The 18932-nt window shown below is 42.5% G+C and overlaps 2 protein-coding genes and 3 non-coding genes across 6 annotated transcripts in view; 2 read left to right on the forward strand and 3 right to left on the reverse strand.

Annotated features, from left to right (window-relative positions):
• Nucleotides 1–1968, reverse strand: part of PRKDC (protein kinase, DNA-activated, catalytic subunit) — an 81148-nt gene extending 79180 nt beyond the window's left edge. For both annotated transcript variants that reach the window (XM_014874316.2, XM_088174745.1), the window contains exons 1-4: nt 1810–1968; nt 1275–1351; nt 1086–1178; nt 187–261 (exon numbers count right to left, since the gene is read on the reverse strand). In XM_014874316.2, coding sequence (XP_014729802.2) covers nt 187–261; nt 1086–1178; nt 1275–1351; nt 1810–1951 — 387 coding nt within the window. In that variant the 5' untranslated portion in view covers nt 1952–1968. The remainder of the gene's footprint in view (nt 1–186; nt 262–1085; nt 1179–1274; nt 1352–1809) is intronic.
• Nucleotides 1969–2939: 971 nt separating this feature from the next.
• MCM4 (minichromosome maintenance complex component 4) lies at nt 2940–13380 on the forward strand. Its single transcript, XM_014874343.2, has 17 exons — nt 2940–3023; nt 3154–3254; nt 3371–3529; nt 4232–4395; nt 4481–4579; nt 4723–4818; nt 4907–5002; nt 5414–5552; nt 5982–6202; nt 6693–6813; nt 8210–8469; nt 9402–9767; nt 9944–10071; nt 11253–11460; nt 11988–12216; nt 12335–12468; nt 12828–13380. The coding sequence occupies exons 2-17, from the start codon at nt 3185–3187 to the stop codon at nt 12918–12920; spliced, it is 2583 nt and encodes an 860-aa protein (XP_014729829.1). The 5' UTR covers nt 2940–3023; nt 3154–3184; the 3' UTR covers nt 12921–13380.
• A 2415-nt stretch (nt 13381–15795) lies between these two features.
• On the reverse strand, nt 15796–15868 carry TRNAA-AGC (transfer RNA alanine (anticodon AGC)). Its single transcript has one exon. It is a non-coding gene; the product is annotated as a tRNA-Ala (tRNA).
• Nucleotides 15869–16215: 347 nt separating this feature from the next.
• On the reverse strand, nt 16216–16288 carry TRNAA-AGC (transfer RNA alanine (anticodon AGC)). The gene has a single exon. It is a non-coding gene; the product is annotated as a tRNA-Ala (tRNA).
• A 2106-nt stretch (nt 16289–18394) lies between these two features.
• Nucleotides 18395–18467, forward strand: TRNAA-AGC (transfer RNA alanine (anticodon AGC)). Its single transcript has one exon. It is a non-coding gene; the product is annotated as a tRNA-Ala (tRNA).
• The last annotated feature ends 465 nt before the right edge of the window (nt 18468–18932 follow it).

Below are 18932 nucleotides of genomic sequence, written 5' to 3' on the forward strand. Positions count from 1 at the left end.
CTTCTGGGGATGGTCCTGCACAGGGCCAGGAGTCGGACTTGATGATCCTTGTGGATCCCTTCCAACTCAGCTTATTCTGCCACTCTGTGATACAGATTTTCTGCATGATGTAGTGTAACTATAGTAATACAGCAGATTTTCTACTTCTTTTCTAGAAACAAGGGGTATTTATAAAATGCATTTTACCTTAATCAGAAGTTCCAGTGCTGAGATTTTACATTTTGCTGCTCTATCTTTTGTGTAGACACTAAGACAAGTTTGCTACACAGAAAACAAAATTAAGATAACAATACTATTAAGTAGAGATGGAAATTCAAAGATAACATATTCTTCTACCTCTTTAAAGTATCTGTTCCTTACAAGCTTAAGGTTTTTTAAAAAGACTAAAACAATATCTAGTCCTGGAAATGGCTTCACTGCCAATACTGCAGCACTGTCTGACATAATTACAAACCCCAGCTCAAGCAAAGAAATTGCAGATTCTTCAGTAAAAGGCACACAGAGCAAATTTTCTATCTCAGTACTATCAGTCCTTACAATAAGTAGCTACTAATTTATGATCAGAAACTTCAGTGGTGCAGTCAAGCATTTCTATGCAAAGCAGCATAGATGTTCAGCCATCCAGACTCCAGTAACCTCAGGTATTGTAATTACCACCAATTTCTGTATATATTGCAAAAGCAACAACTTCTCAGGTGAATTTTTTAAAATGGTAATTAAAATTAATCCTATAGAAACATTTAAATTTTGCATTTATATGGCAACTTTAGTTTGTATAAATTAGAAGTTACAACTACTATTTCCAATGAAAATAACTAATTTTCAGAATCAATACCTACTATGTTCTATAAAGAAAAGTTAATAAAATTAAGTCTACAGCTAGACAAACAATTCCACACTGCTCTGTGATATGAATTACAGTTTATGTCATTCAACTTCAAATTATTTCAGCTCTAACAAGAACACTAGAGATGGGGAAGGCTGACTGGGAGGGGTGAATTACAGCTATGAATGTTATGACATGACATCCACCAGATTAGTTTCAACTATCTGGCAAAAACACTTTTAGGAAATAATTTTCCTACCTTAATATTACAGGCATAAGGATGAATTTTGTCACCAACTTTTTCCATAAAGACATAGAGAAACTTCAGCGCTTCTTCCCTGCAATCGCGAAACTAAAAAGTTAAAAAAAAATAAAAATTTTAAAAAAATTGAGTGTGTAACATGTTGTTTACATAGCACTACCTAAACACTAGGGTTTGCCAACTCACCTCCTCGACGGAGAGGGATCTGTGGATAAAGACGAGTAAGCCATGCTCCTGGGAAAACACCAGGGACAGGTGCAGGGCTGCAGGGAGGCAAAAGAGCCATCAGGTGCTCGGCTTCGAGCGCACCACCCAGCCCATCCCCGCTGCAAAAGGGGCACCCGACGCCTTGGGCACGACTGACGCTTGTCGCCAGAAAAACCACAACAAAACGTGGGTGCTACTGACCTGCCCCATGGCCTCGGGGCCCGTGCCCTCGCACCGGAGCCTGCCCCTGCCAGGGCCGAGGGAAAGCCAGCCTAGGGGCAGCTCAGCACAGAGAGGCCCGCACCCGAGCGCTTTACCCCGGTGAATGGCTCTCTGGGGATAACCCAGATATCCCAGACCCCCCTCCCTCGGCATCACCAGTGACACAAAGCATGGAGCGGAGCACGGACGGAGCCGCCCCGCAGAAGCAGCGGCCCGGTGCCTGTGTCCCGCCCCACCGAGCCCTCCCCGGGCCCCGCTCAGCTCCCCCCGCCCGGCCGGCCCGCGGGCGCACCCTGCTCGCTGCCGGCCGTGCTGGTCACGCACGTCTCGGCCAGGCTGCGGAGCAGGCTGTATGCGTGCAGGGCGCTGCCGGCGGCATCGCCGGGCTGCAGGCAGCGGTGCAGCTGGAGCAGGCACTGCTGCGCCCCAGCCATGCTGGCCCGGACACGGGAACGGGAAGGGCCCGCCTCCCGCCGCATCCAACGGCAGCCGGGGGGACGCGGGCCAGTGAGCGCGGGCTGGAGGAGCTCCGCCAGACCATTCCCAGCGGAATGAGGGCCGCCAGCAGGGAAGAAGCTGACGGGCGCTTTTATATCTCTCGTCTCAGGATGGGCTCAGGATATGCACGCATAGCATGACAGAATGGAGCAGGTTGGAAAGGACCACAGTGGGTGATCTGCTCCAGCCTCCCTGCTCACGCAGTGCTTCAGTATCTCCAGTAAGAGAGATTTCACAGCCTCTCCGGGCAAACTGTTCCAGTACTCGGTCAGTGCACAGTAAAGAAGTTCTTCTTCATATTCAGGTGGAACTTCCTGTGCATCAGTTTCTGCCTGTCCCCTCTTGTCCTATTGCTTGGCATCACTGACAAGAGCCTGGCTCCATCCTCTTGGAACCTTCGCTATAGATACTGATAGGACATTGATGGGGTCTCCTCCCAGTCGTCTCTTCTCGAGACTGTATAGTCCCAGCTCCCTCAGCCTTCCCTCATCAGAGAGATGCTCCAGCCCCTTAATCATCTTTATTGCCCTTCGCTGGACCCGCCCCAAGTCTCTGTTGTACCAAGGAGCCCAGAATCGAACAGCAATGCTGGCTGCAGTGGGGGTTCCCCCCTCCTCAGAGAATGGGCTGCTCCAACCTCCCCACGCCTCCCTGCGGCCCTACTTTTGCCGCGAAATTCGGTAAGGTGCGGGCGGCTCCACGCTAGGTTGCGGGGGGGGACGTGTTTTGCTATTACTGAGGGCAGCCTCTATCTTGTACCACAAGTAGTAACCTGCATTATAATTCTTTCTCTGTTGTAGCAGGTAGAGCGGGGCGCGACCCTCACTTCGGGGATCCAGAGGATCCATCTTCTTCCTCCTTTCCCTCTCGGTTCCGCATCCCCCCATTCTGCTTTCGTTGGGCGCTCCCGTTACGATCGCGCCTCGCCATTGGCCAGAAAGCCCGGGAGAGCGCGCGCACGCCGCGGGTTTTGGCGCGGAGCTTGGCGGTGTTTGTGGGGCTGTACAGGTGGGTGGGGGCAGCGGGCGGGGGTCGCGGCTGTCGAGGGGCAGAGAGGGACGGAAACCCGCCCGTCGGGGCTCGGCCGGTGCCGGAGCGCCAGCCGCGCTCATTCTTCTCGCCCACCCTCTACACCCAGGTAGGACCGCCGGTGGAGCCGCAGCAGCGCCATGTCGTCACCAGCCTCCACTCCCAGCCGCCGACGGGGCAAGCGCGGCCGGGGCAGCAACCCCCCGACTCGTAAGTGCTGCGGCGGGAAGGGGCCAGCGGGGGGGCCCTGGGGGTGTTATCCCAGCCCCCGCCTCGGCCCGCCTGGTATTGTAACGCCGGCTCCGGGTCCGCTTGTGTCTTTGCAGCACAAGATGCTCGCTCTCCTCCTTCCCAGAAGCGTCGGACAGACGACTCCACTTCCACCGGGGACCTGCAGCCCATGCCCACGTCCCCTCCCGCCGACGTGCAGAGCCCCGGCGCCGCCGATGCGCTGTTCTCCAGCCCGCCGCAGTTCCGGCACTCCGGTACGCTGGGGCTGGGGCGGCTCCGTGGCTGTGCGGGCCCTGGGGGTGCAGCCAGCCTTGGGACAGATCCGGCTGAAAAACGCTGGAGGAAAAAAATGAGAGTTGTCCTATATCTCTCATTTGAATTTGATATAGTGAGCTCTACAGCAGTGCAGTGTATATCTAGGGTGCAGATCTCTGCCGTAGCTTCCAGTTAGCATGGGAATATGTATCAGGAAATATACACTACTTTTTAAAATTTACTTACAGAAAGAATAATAAAACTACTAACACAGAAGGAACTAGGTTGTTTGCCATAGAAAGCTTCCCTTTTATATATGTCGGGTTGTTTTTAATTATAGTAGCTGTTACTTGTGTCACTTGCTCTACCACCCCCAAAATACTAAAAAAGTGTTTCCTAAAATTGCATGTTCTTACGCTTGAACTCTAGTGTAGTTCTAAAATGCGGTACTGCTGTAAAGTTTTCTAGGGAAGCTTTATTCAAACTTGGGATCTTTGAGAAGTGCTGTTAATACAAAGAAAAGTTCTAGGGAGACTGGCAACGTCTTTATTGTGTGCTTTGACAAAACACTGGGTTTGACTGATACTACTCATTTTATGATAAGAGTTGAAGGAACGATGAGACAAATGCAGAGGCTGAATTTTAGTCTGCTCTAGATGTAAAATGTCTCAATAATCATTACAAAACATTTCCTTTTACAGCCATTCCTCTTGACTTTGACATCAGTTCACCTCTGACTTATGGCACACCCAGCTCCAGGGTAGAGGGTACCCCACGAAGTGGTGTACGAGGAACTCCAGTCAGGCAGAGGCCAGATCTCGGGTCTGTCCGTAAAGCCAGACAAGTGGATTTACACTCAGATGGGGTAGGTGGATGTCTTGTCTCTTGTATCTTACAGCATCTTTTTAAACATATAAATATTTGTATATGCTTAATTTGTTTCCATGCAGCTGGCTGAGGATATAGTAGCAACCGAGCAATCTCTTGGACAAAAGCTTGTTATTTGGGGAACAGATGTTAATGTGGCATCATGCAAAGAAAAATTCCAGGTGGGTTTTGTTTCTTTCTTTTCTTTTTAATGAAAAGTTAGTTTGATTTAAACAAATACTGGTTGAATCTGATACAAAGGAGGTGTTTTTAATGCTAAACTCTGCTCATTTTCCCTGTCTTTTCTTTTACCTCTAACATTCAGAGATTTCTCCAGCGCTTTATTGATCCACTGGATAAAGAGGATGAAGACATTGGCCTGGATCTTAATGAGCCACGCTATATGCAACGACTTCAAGAGGTACCTGTAATGCAGTAATTTGCAATTCAGCTTTTCTTTTTTCCGTCTTCCATGCTATTGAGTTAAAGATTTCCTAACTCCCTTGCAGATTAATGTGGTTGGGGAGCCGTTCCTGAACGTAAATTGTGACCATCTAAGATCATTTGATGAAAATCTCTACAGGCAACTAATCTGCTATCCTCAGGTGAAGTAGTGCACTTTTTTTCTGACTTTCAGGTGGCTCTTCCATATATTTCTGGGTTTTAAAATGCTTGTTTAAATGCAGTGCATACTGGGCATACTGTGTGTGTTTGGTGCAATCTCAGTGGCTACTTTATTTTACTGAATATAAAATGTCCTGTTTCATAGTAGATGATCATAGAAACAGTGCATGCAAAGTCAGCTGCAGTGTCCAGAGTTTTGTACTTCCACCCCTTGCAATATTCAAGTGAATGAATAAATCTGATCTGAATAGCAGGTTTTGTGTTATGTAGGAAAATGTATAGATGGTGTGACTTTTAGTCATTACTGGCTGGTCAGCAGCACATAAAATGCTTAATACATAATTACTTCATTCTGTGTAACTTTGCTAACTTGTAAGCTGTTTCTAATACAGGAAGTTATCCCAACATTTGACATGGCTGCCAATGAGATCTTTTTTGATCGTTACCCTGATTCAATACTAGAGCATCAAATTCAAGTAAGGCCATATAATGCATTGAAGACCAGGAACATGAGAAATCTAAATCCTGAAGGTAAACTTTTTGCTTACTACGTTAGAAAAAAATCTTAAAGATTTTCATAACTTAGTGAATATTAACATAGGACTACGTTGACTATATAAAACTGTACTTGTGGCACATCCAGACCAATGTCTTCCATTCATGTCTGTTTCAGAATCAAATGCTTTAGAGCCTAAATGCAGAATAATCTATCCATAAAGGAAATGTCTCCTATCATCAACTACTCATGTTCTTAGTTCCACAAGTGCAAAGGATTCTTTCTTTTGTATACCTACTCCTGTAAATTTGTATTTGTATTACACATTTATGATTCCTTTTGCTTAAACAGAATAGTAATAACCTGTCTACCTTCTGCCTAAAAACTATTGTGGCATGAAATTTTGAAGTTTATTTATATTTGAAGAGTATGAGGTCATGACACGAGTCTCTGTTCTTTTGTAGACATTGATCAACTCATCACCATCAGTGGAATGGTCATCAGAAGCTCCCAGTTAATTCCTGAGATGCAGGAAGCGTTCTTTAGATGCCAGGTTTGCGCTTTCACCACCAGAGTGGAAATTGACCGTGGCAGGATTGCTGAACCAGCAGTGTGCAAGAACTGTAACACAACGCACAGTATGGCGCTGATTCACAATAGATCCATGTTCTCTGACAAACAGATGGTATGTTGGCTTAAAAAGTGGCTAAAATGAAAGAGTTGCTAGTTTTTGCTCCCCCACCCTCCTAAAATCATCAACAGCATAGTTATGTATCTTGAGATTGAATGCTTTGAAAAGAAAGAAGTGTTTTGGAGCATGGAAAAGGGTGAAATAACTTAGTGAAACAGGAAGTCTACTTCGGAGAAGAAATGCACTAGGAGGATGAAATGAAGTGTGTGCATGTCTTAATGTTTCTGTATGGAAGCCCCTTTATATACACTTCTGTCTGATCTAGGTGAGCCTTGTTTGTAGCAGCATTTTATCCATGCCAGTAGCAATCAGCAGAGTTCTCATTTTCATAATCTCTTTTAATTAGTTTTGCTGATTTGGGTAGGGATGTTTTGTTCCTGATTCAACATGATGCTGAAGACTGTGTTAATACAAAATCCTGTTGTATGCTCTATGGAAAAGCTCTGCTTTTCTGCAACTGAAAGTTAAATGGTGTTTTTGTTAGATCAAACTGCAGGAGTCTCCTGAAGATATGCCAGCTGGACAGACCCCACATACGGTGGCACTCTTTGCTCACAATGACCTTGTTGATAAAGTTCAGCCAGGTGACAGAATTAATGTCACAGGTAAAATTTGGTTTGAGTATTTCCGTTTTTCTTTTTCATTGATCTCTGTGTAAAGGGACCTGATGGGATGCACTTCCAAGTGCTGAGGGAGCTGGACATTTTCTTTGCAAGGCCATTCAGTTATCTTTGAAAAGTCATGGTGACTGGCTAAAATACTAGGAAAAAAGCCAATGGCACTCCCTGCAGTGAGGAGGAGACATGGGGAACTGCAGGCCAGTCAGCTTCATCTTGAGTACTGGTGAAGGTGATAGAGCCAATAATACTAGAAACATTTTCTGATTGGGACAGTGTTCTACACCCTCAGCAAACTTAGAGAGGAAAACAAAACTGGAAGGAAGCAGTGCCTGAGAGACCATGACTGTGGTGCTAACATTCTCCTGGGCTGTATTAGGAGTGTTGCCAGCAGGTTGAGGGAGTACTGGGTCCAGTTGTGGGGTCTCCCAGGGCAAGGGAGACATGAACATACAGGAGTGAATTCAGCAAATGGCTATGACCATAACAGAAGCCTTGGTCATATACAGAAAGGCTGAGAAAGCTGTGATTGCTCAGCCTGGAGAATAGAAGGCTAACAATCTGAGCAGTGTGTTTACAAACACCTGATTTAGTGTGGGTGGAGGGGTGGTAGTGTCAAGAAGACAAAGCCAGACTCTTCTTGATGATACCCAGTGGCACACAGACGGCACAAGCTGAAATGCAGGCAATTCTGGTTAAAAACAAGAACTTTTTTGCTGTTTGTGTGGTCGAACCTCATGATAGGTTGACTGGCAAGGCTATGTGAAGTCTTTGTCCTTAGAGATACTCAAAAGCTGATGGGACACAGGCTTTAGCAAGCAGTGGACTCCAGCTCACTCCAGTTTGACCCCATGATTGGGACTAGACATCCTCAGGCTGTCTGACCTTGATTCCTTCATTCTGAAGCTATAGCTGAAGAGATGGTATCTTAAATAGTGTCTGCTGTCAGGAGAGTGATAATGTAGAGTAAGTCTTGTGATACTGCAGCAACATATTATAAACCACTTTGCTTTAAAACAACTGCTGTAAAAATCCCAAGCTGCTTGAAATGCATAAAAAAGCTGTTATTAAACATGGCACTTAAAAAGAGGGGGAAAGGCTGACTGGAGTGGGAATTTCAAAAGCATCAAGCCTTAGATTTTTTTTTTTTCAAAAATGCTTTCATTGTTGAGAACACTTAGTATGAATGTTAAACATACATGTCTGTCTGCAAAAATGGGTCTAGGTGACTTAAGTGTGACTTCTACATGACTTACAGTGAGAAATTACATGACAGTAGATGGCTGTTTAGAAGAGCTCTGTTCCTGGGAACTGGTAAAATTTTTAGGGTTTGGAATTAGTGTGTTTCTCCGTATCTCATGCTGTGATTGAAATTTGCATTTAGGTATCTACAGGGCAGTCCCCATTCGAGTTAATCCCCGGGTCAGCAGTGTAAAATCCGTGTATAAGACCCACATTGACGTCATACACTATCGCAAGACAGACTCCAAACGCCTGCACGGTGTTGATGAGGAAACTGAGCAGAAGAGGTTTACAGAGGAACGTGTGGAAATGCTCAAAGAGCTTTCTAAAAAAGCAGACATATATGAGAGGCTTGCTTTAGCATTGGCTCCAAGCATCTATGAGCACGAAGATATCAAAAAGGTAAAATGTTCTTGTAAGACATGTATTTTTGTGTGTATATATGTGTAGTTACTGTTTACTGTTGATGTATCTTGAAACTTAAAAAATCAAAAAGCTGTTACCGTGAGCAGTCTTAAAATGTCATGATCTTTGTCAGGGTGGTGTTGGTTGTAAGTGCATTATAATTCTTTTCAAGCTATTAAGGAGTGTTAATTAGAGGGAAGATAACTGAAAAGGTATGAAGGTAGCAGAACTGGAAAAACTTAATTGCAGGATGAATCTTGGACATTTCTTGGAAGTTCAGATTACTGATTATCAAAGGAAAGTAAGTACCTGTAACATAGTAACTGTTTGCTGAGAAGAGGCATCCACAAAAGAAGAGTAGCTTCAAAATAACATTCGGTTGACTCTGAATTATGGAGTATCAAAACTTTTACTTGGATGTATCCAAGAAGATACTCTTCCAATAAAATGTCAACTGAGGTACTAGAACATTGTGAAAACTGCAATCAGTAGCAGGTCTCAAGGTATTGTTAGACATCAAACACTCCTCTTCAAGTATGTTCCCTTGAGATTTTTAATATATTTATATATTATTATAGTTTATAGGTTCCTGAAAGTGTAATTCAAAACCATACAATGATTTACTTATGAAATGGGAACAAAGCAATGACAGTTCCTTTTGCTGTTACCTTCTCAACATGTTAATAAAGGCACATCAAGTCTAGGGGGTGGAGTTGAGGAAAACTAAGGACCTTTCATCAGAAGAGATTCTTCAGGTTCCAACCAAAATCTGGTGACAATGACATACAAAATTTTTGTCTTTAATGCCTGAAACCCAGATACATTGAGTTGTGTTAATTTTAGCAGTGTTTGTTCTTCAGATGTTTCATTTGATCAGTTGGATTTGCTCTCTTGCATCTATACAAGAAGTTATATTTTTGTTTTTATAGGGTATTCTGCTTCAGCTTTTTGGCGGATCAAGAAAGGATTTTACTCATACAGGAAGAGGGAATTTTCGTGCAGAGATCAACATTCTTCTCTGTGGTGATCCTGGTACTAGCAAATCCCAGCTGCTCCAGTATGTGTACAACCTGGTTCCTCGAGGCCAGTATACTTCTGGCAAAGGCTCAAGTGCAGTTGGTCTTACTGCATACGTGATGAAGGATCCAGAAACACGGCAGCTGGTTCTTCAGACAGGAGCTCTGGTACTTAGTGACAATGGCATTTGCTGCATTGACGAGTTTGATAAAATGAATGAAAGCACCAGGTCAGTTCTGCATGAAGTAATGGAACAACAGACACTCTCCATTGCAAAGGTACAGGACACTGAAGTTATTCCTAGATTCTTTTTCTCTTGCCTTACTCAGAGGCTTTCACAATGCAGTTTTTGATTACAGAATCGATCTAATGACATTGGTGATCTCATGAAATTGGAGGGAGGTTTTGGTGGCACAGCTGCAGCTGGTTTCAGAGACGTTTTTCCTTTTGACAGGCTGGAATTATTTGCCAATTGAATGCTCGTACATCTATCCTAGCAGCAGCTAATCCTATAGAATCACAGTGGAATCCAAAAAAGACTACTATTGAAAACATTCAGCTTCCTCATACACTGCTGTCAAGGTACTGAACTGCACTGCATTTGTCATTTTTAAGGGATGTTACACTTCCTCTTCTGAAAATGACTACATATAGTAGAATAGAACCACTGTTGTTCACAGCCTAATGGAAAACTTTTATAGCACATACTTTTAAATGCTGTCCTTACAATATCTCTGTGAGCACAGAAGTGCCTTTTAATATTTACACGTTGACATTGAAGAGCAGGTGTGATAAGATCTGTAGAATCTCTTTTATTTAATTCTATGTTGTTTCATAATCATCTCCTAGGAAAGAGCTGTTCTGAAACTTTGGGTATTGATAACTTTAACAAAAATTTAGGATGCTTTTTTTTAGCTCCATAAAGCTTTTAAAGTGAAACACTGATGATCAGGGAACTTGGTGGTAGAGGTAGTAGAATCCTAAGATCTGTGCCTGCTTCATGCTGCTTTGTAAAATTCAACTGAGGAGACAGCTGTGCTGGTCAGTCATTTGGGCAATAACTGTTAGAGCCACATTTAGTGCTTGCTGACAGAAAATTAAACTATGTGCTGGAGTTGCATCTCATTAAGAATTTCCACAGTAACTGGCAATTTGGAGTACACTGATGGTACATCAGATATCCTGAGAACACTTATGGTTTAAATTCCAGTGAAGAGCTGCTGTGTTTGAGCAGCATCTCAATTCCACCATTTACTGGATTTAAGCCTACAAAAAATAAATCATTGGCTGCCTAAAAACGCATTATCCGTGTCTGCTTATAGTTGAGACTAGTTGAATACATTGTTTGTAAAACTATAAACCACTTTCTTCAGGATTAAACTGCAAGTACTTTTAAAATTATTTGTAATTTATTTAGTTACTTTTTTCCCTGTTGTATTTCAGGGCAGTATCTTTAGCAGCAAGTTCTGTGCATTTGTTATGTGTGTGGGATCTTTTGTTTGTGGCAATTGCAACTTTCTTTTGGGAGTGTGTAGGGTGTGGATTTTTCTAAGGAAACAAAATATGTCAGCCTTGAACACGGAATCTGAAAGAATGTACCTTGCTTTCAAAATTTCAAGTTCACAGGGTGTAGGCAGTTCCTACTGAGTAGGAAATAACAGTCTAGTAACTCCTACCTGTTCTTACTATGTCAAATGCTTATAAGCCAAGTACCTGAATGACAAGCAAGTATGCACACTAATTCTGGATCATATCCCATTCAGGTTTGACTTGATATTTTTGATGTTGGATCCACGTGATGAAGCTTATGACCGACGCCTCGCTCGCCATTTGGTTTCACTGTACTACCAAAGTGAAGAAAAGATGGAGGAGGAATACATGGATATGGCAGTATTGAGGGATTACATTGCATATGCTCGTAGTTATGTAAATCCCAGATTAGGTGAAGAAGCAGGCCAAGCCCTTATTGAGGTAAAGGAATTGCTGCTGAGAATGTTCAGAGTCTTTCCTGACTTGTCAGAAGTGGTGAAATTCCCTTGTATGTACATTCTCTATCTACATAAAAACCCTTCCGTAAGATCCTTGGGAAAAAAAAGGTCTCTAATGGAAAGAGGGATCAGAGTAGTCATTCTGCATTTTAATGATTATCTTTCAGATATGTTGGTTTGGTTCCATCACATAAAACACATTAAAGTCTACCAAAGCAAAATGTGCCATCATAGACACAAGAACTGCTATATAAGACTAATGCAGAATTCTAAAGGGATTCAAAACTTGATTCATTACCATGGTTTAATTGCTTTATAACAACAAAAAAAAAAATTTTTGATGTGGTTATTCATCACTGCAGACAAACTGTGAAGGTGTGTGAACAGAAATGCAGTATTTGGAATCACTTGCCAGAATTGCTCATATTCTGAAATAAGAGGTGGGGGAATGCAGGGGGCTGAAAAGGAATGAATATGCAGTGAAACATGTAACGAGCGTGTCCCTTTCAGGCCTACGTAGACATGAGGAAGATTGGCAGTGGCAGGGGAATGGTTTCCGCCTACCCCCGGCAGCTGGAGTCTCTGATCCGGCTGGCAGAGGCGCACGCCAAGGTGCGCTTCTCTGACAAGGTGGAAACCATTGATGTGGAGGAAGCAAAACGCCTCCATCGGGAAGCGCTGAAACAATCTGCTACTGATCCAAGGACTGGAATTGTGGACATATCCATTCTCACGACAGGTTTGTGCTTCCGTAGCATTAAAGCTGCGCTGCTGTTGGGACTTTGTGAGTTTTAAAATGTAACTTAACCTGTCCTCCTTAGCTGATTGCTAAAAGGTATTTTCTTTGCTTTTATAAGGAATGAGCTCAACAGCTCGTAAGCGGAAAGAGGAATTGGCTCAGGCCTTACGGAAGCTCATCCAATCGAAGGGTAAAGCACCATCTCTGAAGTACCAACAGCTTTTGGATGATCTTCGAGCACAGTCTGATATAGTAAGTTTCTTGGTTTGTTTTTACATTTCCATTAGTGTTCAAAAGCATTTTTTTCCAAATGAACATTCTTGTCCTCAAATCACATGGTGGAAGGAAATGGAAACATGAATAATTTGTTGGCATGACTAGAAAGCCAGTTCTGTTACAGACAAATGACTTGAATCTGTTATACCTTAGTTTATTTTTATTCTGGTTCTGGAATTAGCAAATTCAGCTTCAGGGTTCCAGGCCAGGCTTCGACTTCCACACAGAATGACAACTTCAAATAAAAATATTAGAACATTGATAGAAAGTATAGCATTTTTACTATGTTTGAAGTATTTTCCCCATCTTTATTTGATTTGCTCCTTTTCTTCAAGGCTGTCACGAAGGAAATGTTTGAAGAAGCACTTCGTGCCTTGGCTGATGAGGACTTCCTGACTGTGACTGGAAAGACTGTGAGGCTGCTGTGAGATACCCTGTGCTTGAGAGCCTGCTGTCACGACTTGTACTTCGCCTTACTCCAGATAGTGTCAGTCTGCAAGATCTTGGAGATTTGGGACTATCATCTGCTGTGACAAGCATAGCCTTTCCCTGCCAACTGTCATGGCTTCACTTTGCCTTACTGTATTGCCCCTGCAAGATTTTCACGGCTTGGGCTATTGTTTGCTATGACAAGGGTAGTCATGATTAAGTGGCATCACTGTCATTACAAGATACTATGAAAATCCTCATGTCAATGATGCTAAATTTAGCTAAATGTAATTACTAATATGGCAAGGGCTTTGTGGTTTTTATGATGCTTTTTAAAGCACAGTAACAATATTGCCTGTATTTCCATTTGAATTGTAAAAACTCAAATGACTTTTTAGTAAATGCAATTTTTACTGTTAGTATTGCAGTAAGCTGAAATAAAATTAATTGACTTAAAAAGGACTCTCTTGTTTTCATTTCAATCTTAAGCTGAGCATTTTTCCATCTAGAATTCTGCAATTTTTTGGTAAGTTCTTACTGAGAGCATGAAAGGAGATTTGTGTTTTGGGGTTTGTTTGACCTGAATGTACTGTAGACATAACCTCAGTGTAAAAAAGATAAGATAGATTCTACTTGAAACTACATTTCTTTACTTCAATTTTAAGTCTGACTAACGAAGATACCTATCTTTGGTGTAGTGACATATAATCAGTCTTGAAAGAAGAAGGTCTCGTAGCTTGTTTTCAGTAATATTCCAAAGAGCCAGGTATGGATGATTTTTTAATATAAAAATACAATTCTATAAGACCTTCCTCAGTTGCACAAAGCAGCATGATTGCTTTATATGGTCTTTTTTATTTAAATGCAATATGCGGGTAAGAATCCTTGCAAAACTATTTCAGCTAAACTTGAAATTGGATGTTACTGAGAAATACTCCAAACTATACTCTACCTTCATAAAGAGGGAATAAATAATCCGTCTATTTACTTGAAGTGATCTTGGGTAATACTGTGTTCATCCTAAAAGAAGATGAGTCTTTCTTTAATCATTAGACATTCCTGAGACAGATGTCTATGTTATTGTTGTCCACACTGCTTGCAACTGATGAGATAAAAAATTACATATCAAAGATCATGATCAGAAATAGGTTTTTATAAAACAGTTTTACCACAGAATGTTACAGGGAGAAGAACCCAGTGGTAGCACATTGTGAACTGAGAAAAACTTTGCTGAAAATAAGTGCCTACACAGCAGCCATAAGGGTGCCCTAGACTTTACAGAACAATGGGATTTAGTATGACCTTTCTAGACATCTTCTATCTACTGATCATAATGAAAGTAGTCACATTTGGGTATGCTATGAATTTTCAGGTATGCCTGAGTGTTCAAGGGGAAGGTTAAGTTTTTGGCCTCCAGCGACACACCAAGAAATGGAATAAATTTTTCTGATTCCACACACATTTTCTCCCTCATCCATGAACAGACTGAAGATGTGAGGAAATAAGGCCTTTTTGCACACTGAGGTGCTCAGTTAACATTAAAGACAACGAATTTAGCATAACTGGTGACAGATCTAAAAAGCTGCACTTGCTGTGCCGCTCCTGGCAGGGTCAGGGGAAAGTGCATTACAATGAAACACACAAAGTCTGGAGAAGGACCTGAAGAAATGAATAAAATGTTGGGGGAAGTCAGTGAATCACATGGTCAAGGTTATCTCTGAAGCTCTAACACAAGTGTGCTTTCAGATATGTCAGAGACATCAGCATCTTACAGGCACCTCTGCAGAATGGAAGAAGGAGAGAAGTCTCTGAGGAGCTGCCTGCACACAGGCCATGGTTAAAAGGCATGGATGCTGTAGCGTGCTTTCCAGGACAGAGGAAAGAGGTGACAGCTTTTAGCTGTAAACTTAAATTGACTGATCCAGCTTCATAAAGATCAGTAATGAAAGAAGATCCTATATATCTGGGCAGGGATCACAACGGGCAGTTGGGGAAGAACAAGCATTCCTAAACTATTTCCACTGTGTGATAAGACACATTAATTCAGGTCTCTAACCATCATTCGTCCATTGTGTGCTGATTTTGGATGCTGTAGAGTTAATTTTCTTCACAGTGGCTGTTGTGGGGCTCTATTTTTAATTTGTGCTGAACACAGGGTTGATAATACAGAGATGCGTTTGTTGTTGCTGAGCAGGGCTTACACAGAGCCAAGGCCTTTTCTGCTTCTCATATTGCCATGTTGGCATGGGAGGTAGGGAGGAGGTGGCCAGGACAGGTGACTCCAACTGACCAAAGGGATATTCCTGACCAATTGACAACATGCCGAGTATATAACGTGGGGAAAGACGGAGGAAGGGGGGGACATTTGAAGTGATGTAATTTGTCTTCCCAAGTAACCATTACATGTGATGGGGCCCTGCTCTCCTGGGGATGGCTGGACCATCCCCATTCCCATGGCCTGCCCATGGGAAGCATGAGTTAATTCCTTGTTTTGCTTTGCTTGTGTGCATGGCTTTTGCTTTCCCTGTTAAATTGCCTTTTTTTAAACCACTGAGCTCTCCAGCTTTTACACTTCTAATTGTCTCCCTACTAGTGGGAGAGTGAGTGGGCAATTGTGTGGGGCCTGGTGACTAAGCATGAAAAAAATGTCGTACTGCAGAATCTTCTTCTTGCTCAATGTAACTTATACTGTCTAGGAGGTCAGCTGTTACAACAGAGGATTGAACTATACAGTTATATAAGCCTGACTTAGGTAGTAAGGGCGGAGGAAGAGAAAAAAGCAGTTTTACTCCAATTAAAACAAAGCTAACATGCTACCGAAATAATTACACCTTTTGTTTGATAGTGTGGGTCAATTCCTGTCCGGCAAAACACTGGAGAATGCGGGCATCGATCCCGCTACCTCTCGCATGCTAAGCGAGCGCTCTACCATTTGAGCTAATTCCCCCCCACGGGGCGGTGGCTGGGATCACAGAACTCTGATCCTCTCCCAGCTTCACAAGCGGAATGTAGTTTTTCTCTCTTGTTCTGGCCTCTCTGCTCACAAATGAAAACACGTTCCACTTTGATTCCAAAATCATACACTTGTAGCATTTCATTGTGCATTTCCAAATCAAGCAGCAAGAAACAAGGCAAACTGGAACAGACGTTTTCCAGCTGTGTGTATGAAATAATAAAAAGTAACCCGTTTGTTAGTTGGCTGTTCGTTTTCTAGCTATAAGCGTCAAGTTACGTTTAAATATTCTTTTAAATACAGTGAAATATTTTTACTTCCAAGAGCGGCAAAATTGAGAGTGGAGAATGCGGGCATCGATCCCGCTACCTCTCGCATGCTAAGCGAGCGCTCTACCATTTGAGCTAATTCCCCTGTGCCCAAAGGCGGCATCCTGTGAGTTTAGACCTCACTAGCCATAAATACAAACTGCGTTTTTTGCCTTTATTCTCCTTTTTCACCAGTAACCCCAGGTCAGCCGTTCGGAACATTTAATTACCGCCTGACCCGGAGCCGCCTATGGTTTTGCCCAAGACGACAAAAAAACCTAAGGCAGAGTCACGCGATAAGGCACTTCACTTAACCTGCACAACAAACTCGTGCCCTGCAGCCTTTCAGTGCCACCTGCCACACGCTACATTTGTCCTTCTCCTACACTCGGGGAAATCACATCACAAACAACACAGTGGAGCAGCTTGAGGATAATACAAAACTCTCATTTGCCCTGATGTCCCCTCAGGAGACCATCCAGAAAGCAAAACTCAAGCCCGATTAAATTAACTTGTATCAGTTTCCATTAGTATTGACAAGAAGATGCATTGAAGTGATCTGTGTTAAATTAAAGTATGCAGACACAAAGCCTTCAAAACTGAAACACCCTATTTTTTTTTTGATGGAACTAAGAAGGTCGAGCTATTTTTCAGACATAGGTAAGGAAGTTTTCCCAACCAGGTTAAGAAATTAGAACATTTTACTTGCCATTTTACATGAAAACTTAGCAACATTCACAACAAATTCATTATCACAAAACAATGCTGTCAATTATATAAAATACACGTTTTAATAATTGAAAATAGTGCAGAGATCTTTCCTCACCCTTATCTGGCTTGGGCATTAAATAAATTGTTTTTCTGTGAGCTGAATCTTTAGGCCTTTTCAGTGGCAACAGAGTGAGATGTGGTGGTGAAAAAGAGGGAGAGGTAATCTGCTTTTTACATAATGTCTCGAGCTGCACAGGGTCGATAAAGAAAACTGTTCATAGAGCTGAACCTCGTGGAACGTGATATGGGAGAGATCCTGGCCAGAGGCGTGCAGGGGGCCGTCAGTGAGCCTAAGATACACATATGCCTCTGAGAAGGACCGAAACTGCTTTTACATTATTTGCTTTCCTCCTCAAGTCTACTCAAGTGAGGTAGATAAAATCATCTCCAATATAATGCAAGAAGCGTTAAGGATAAATTTTAGGGTTTTTTTATTGGGCAGAGACTGAAGCTAGGCAGGAGAATATTTGAATTTTAAGAGAATGTTTGCAGCAACACTGTGGTTGTAGTCCCACAACTCAACCTAAATCGAGATTGTAACAGATTTGGAGTACTGCCTTACCTAGGACAAGTTGTAACTTGCTGATACTCAGTTTTGAAATTTATTTGGTTTTGACTGGTTGCTGCCATCCAGTGAGTTAAATCCTTCAGAGAAAACCACCAGTACATGTATTGTTGGATTACTGCACACACTTTCGTTTACTAGCAGGACTTACTCCTCTGCATTTAAAAAGAGCATATCAGTGTATCCACTCTCTCTGTGAATTTCAAGAAGAAATCATTCAGAAAGCATTCTTTAACAGCCTGTGAATAGAGGTTTTGCAATGTGCTTCTTACTGCAAACTCAGCTAGTATGACTACAGGTGAATTTTTCTATTTAAGAAATGTGCTTAGTAACCCCATCTATTTAAGATGCAATACTATTTGGACAGAATTATCAAAGTCAATAAATAAAGGTAGAAATACAAATAATTTCTAGAATGTAACATAAAAATATATGAATGAATGATTTTTCCTCTCCAGAAACTAAACATGAACTTTTAAACCATTGTATTTATCGTTTTTGCATGTTTAATTAGAAAATAAAGTTGGAAAAGAAACTAAAGACTTGGAAAAAAAAAGAAAAATCTCAATGTGCTTGAATGACTTCTAAGAGTAGTCTTTCTAGATTTACAAGCCTTTTTGTATTGGCACTGTATGAGATGTAAAAAATTAAATAAACGCTAGAGGATGCACTGCTCAGGAAAATGACTTGTTTTATCCAAGGAACTCAGCATAAAATGCTCCTCACAGGTCAAGCGTGTAGCCAGGCTGGCTTTTCGGCCATGGGGTTCTGCACGTATATTCGGAGGTGACTCAGCGCTGTTAAGCAGAACGACTCAACACAGGAATTGGGGCGGCAGAGGTGATTCAGTACGAGTGCAATCCACCCCCGAGGCAAGGGGAATTAGCTCAAATGGTAGAGCGCTCGCTTAGCATGCGAGAGGTAGCGGGATCGATGCCCGCATTCTCCAGTGTTTTGATCGGCTGCGGCGCCGCGGTGGGAAAGATTTTCTTCCACGAACTACCCCGGGTTTGCGGTAGAAAATCCACAGCAGGTAATGCAGAGCGACTCACGTGGCAAATAAATGGGGAGAAGAATTGTTAATTGTGAAGATCACACTTGCGTATTCTCTGACAATTTCTTCACAAACTCACCTAAAATAACACTCTCTGACACAGGAAAAAATAACAGCCACTTCCATCCGTTACCACTGCACAGAATGTGAGCATTCACGATTACTTTTTAATGATGCGGAAAGTTACTGAAATTGTCCCTGCGAGGATGTAAAAGTTTGTAGTTGCCTATATAAATCATCAGCTCACCACAGAATTAGTGTCTCTCCAGCTATCTTGCACCCGCTGTAGGACGGGCAGGGCACGCTTGTTCCTGAGTTTCAAGAGATATTCGGTCTCCCACAGTATCATTTAATGTCCTC

The sequence above is a fragment of the Sturnus vulgaris genome, chromosome 1 (assembly GCF_052056855.1).
Source record: "Sturnus vulgaris isolate bStuVul1 chromosome 1, bStuVul1.hap1, whole genome shotgun sequence".
NCBI classification, from domain to species: domain Eukaryota; kingdom Metazoa; phylum Chordata; class Aves; order Passeriformes; family Sturnidae; genus Sturnus; species Sturnus vulgaris.

What these genes read in the sequence shown, in the direction of transcription:
- MCM4 (XM_014874343.2), top strand. Translation starts at nt 3,185, where the DNA reads ATGTCGTCACCAGCCTCCACTCCCAGCCGCCGACGGGGCAAGCGCGGC. An exon ending in GGGCAGCAACCCCCCGACTC is followed by an intron (nt 3,255 to 3,370) that starts GTAAGTGCTGCG and finishes GTGTCTTTGCAG; the next exon opens with CACAAGATGCTCGCTCTCCT. An exon ending in CAGGCCAAGCCCTTATTGAG is followed by an intron (nt 11,461 to 11,987) that starts GTAAAGGAATTG and finishes TGTCCCTTTCAG; the next exon opens with GCCTACGTAGACATGAGGAA.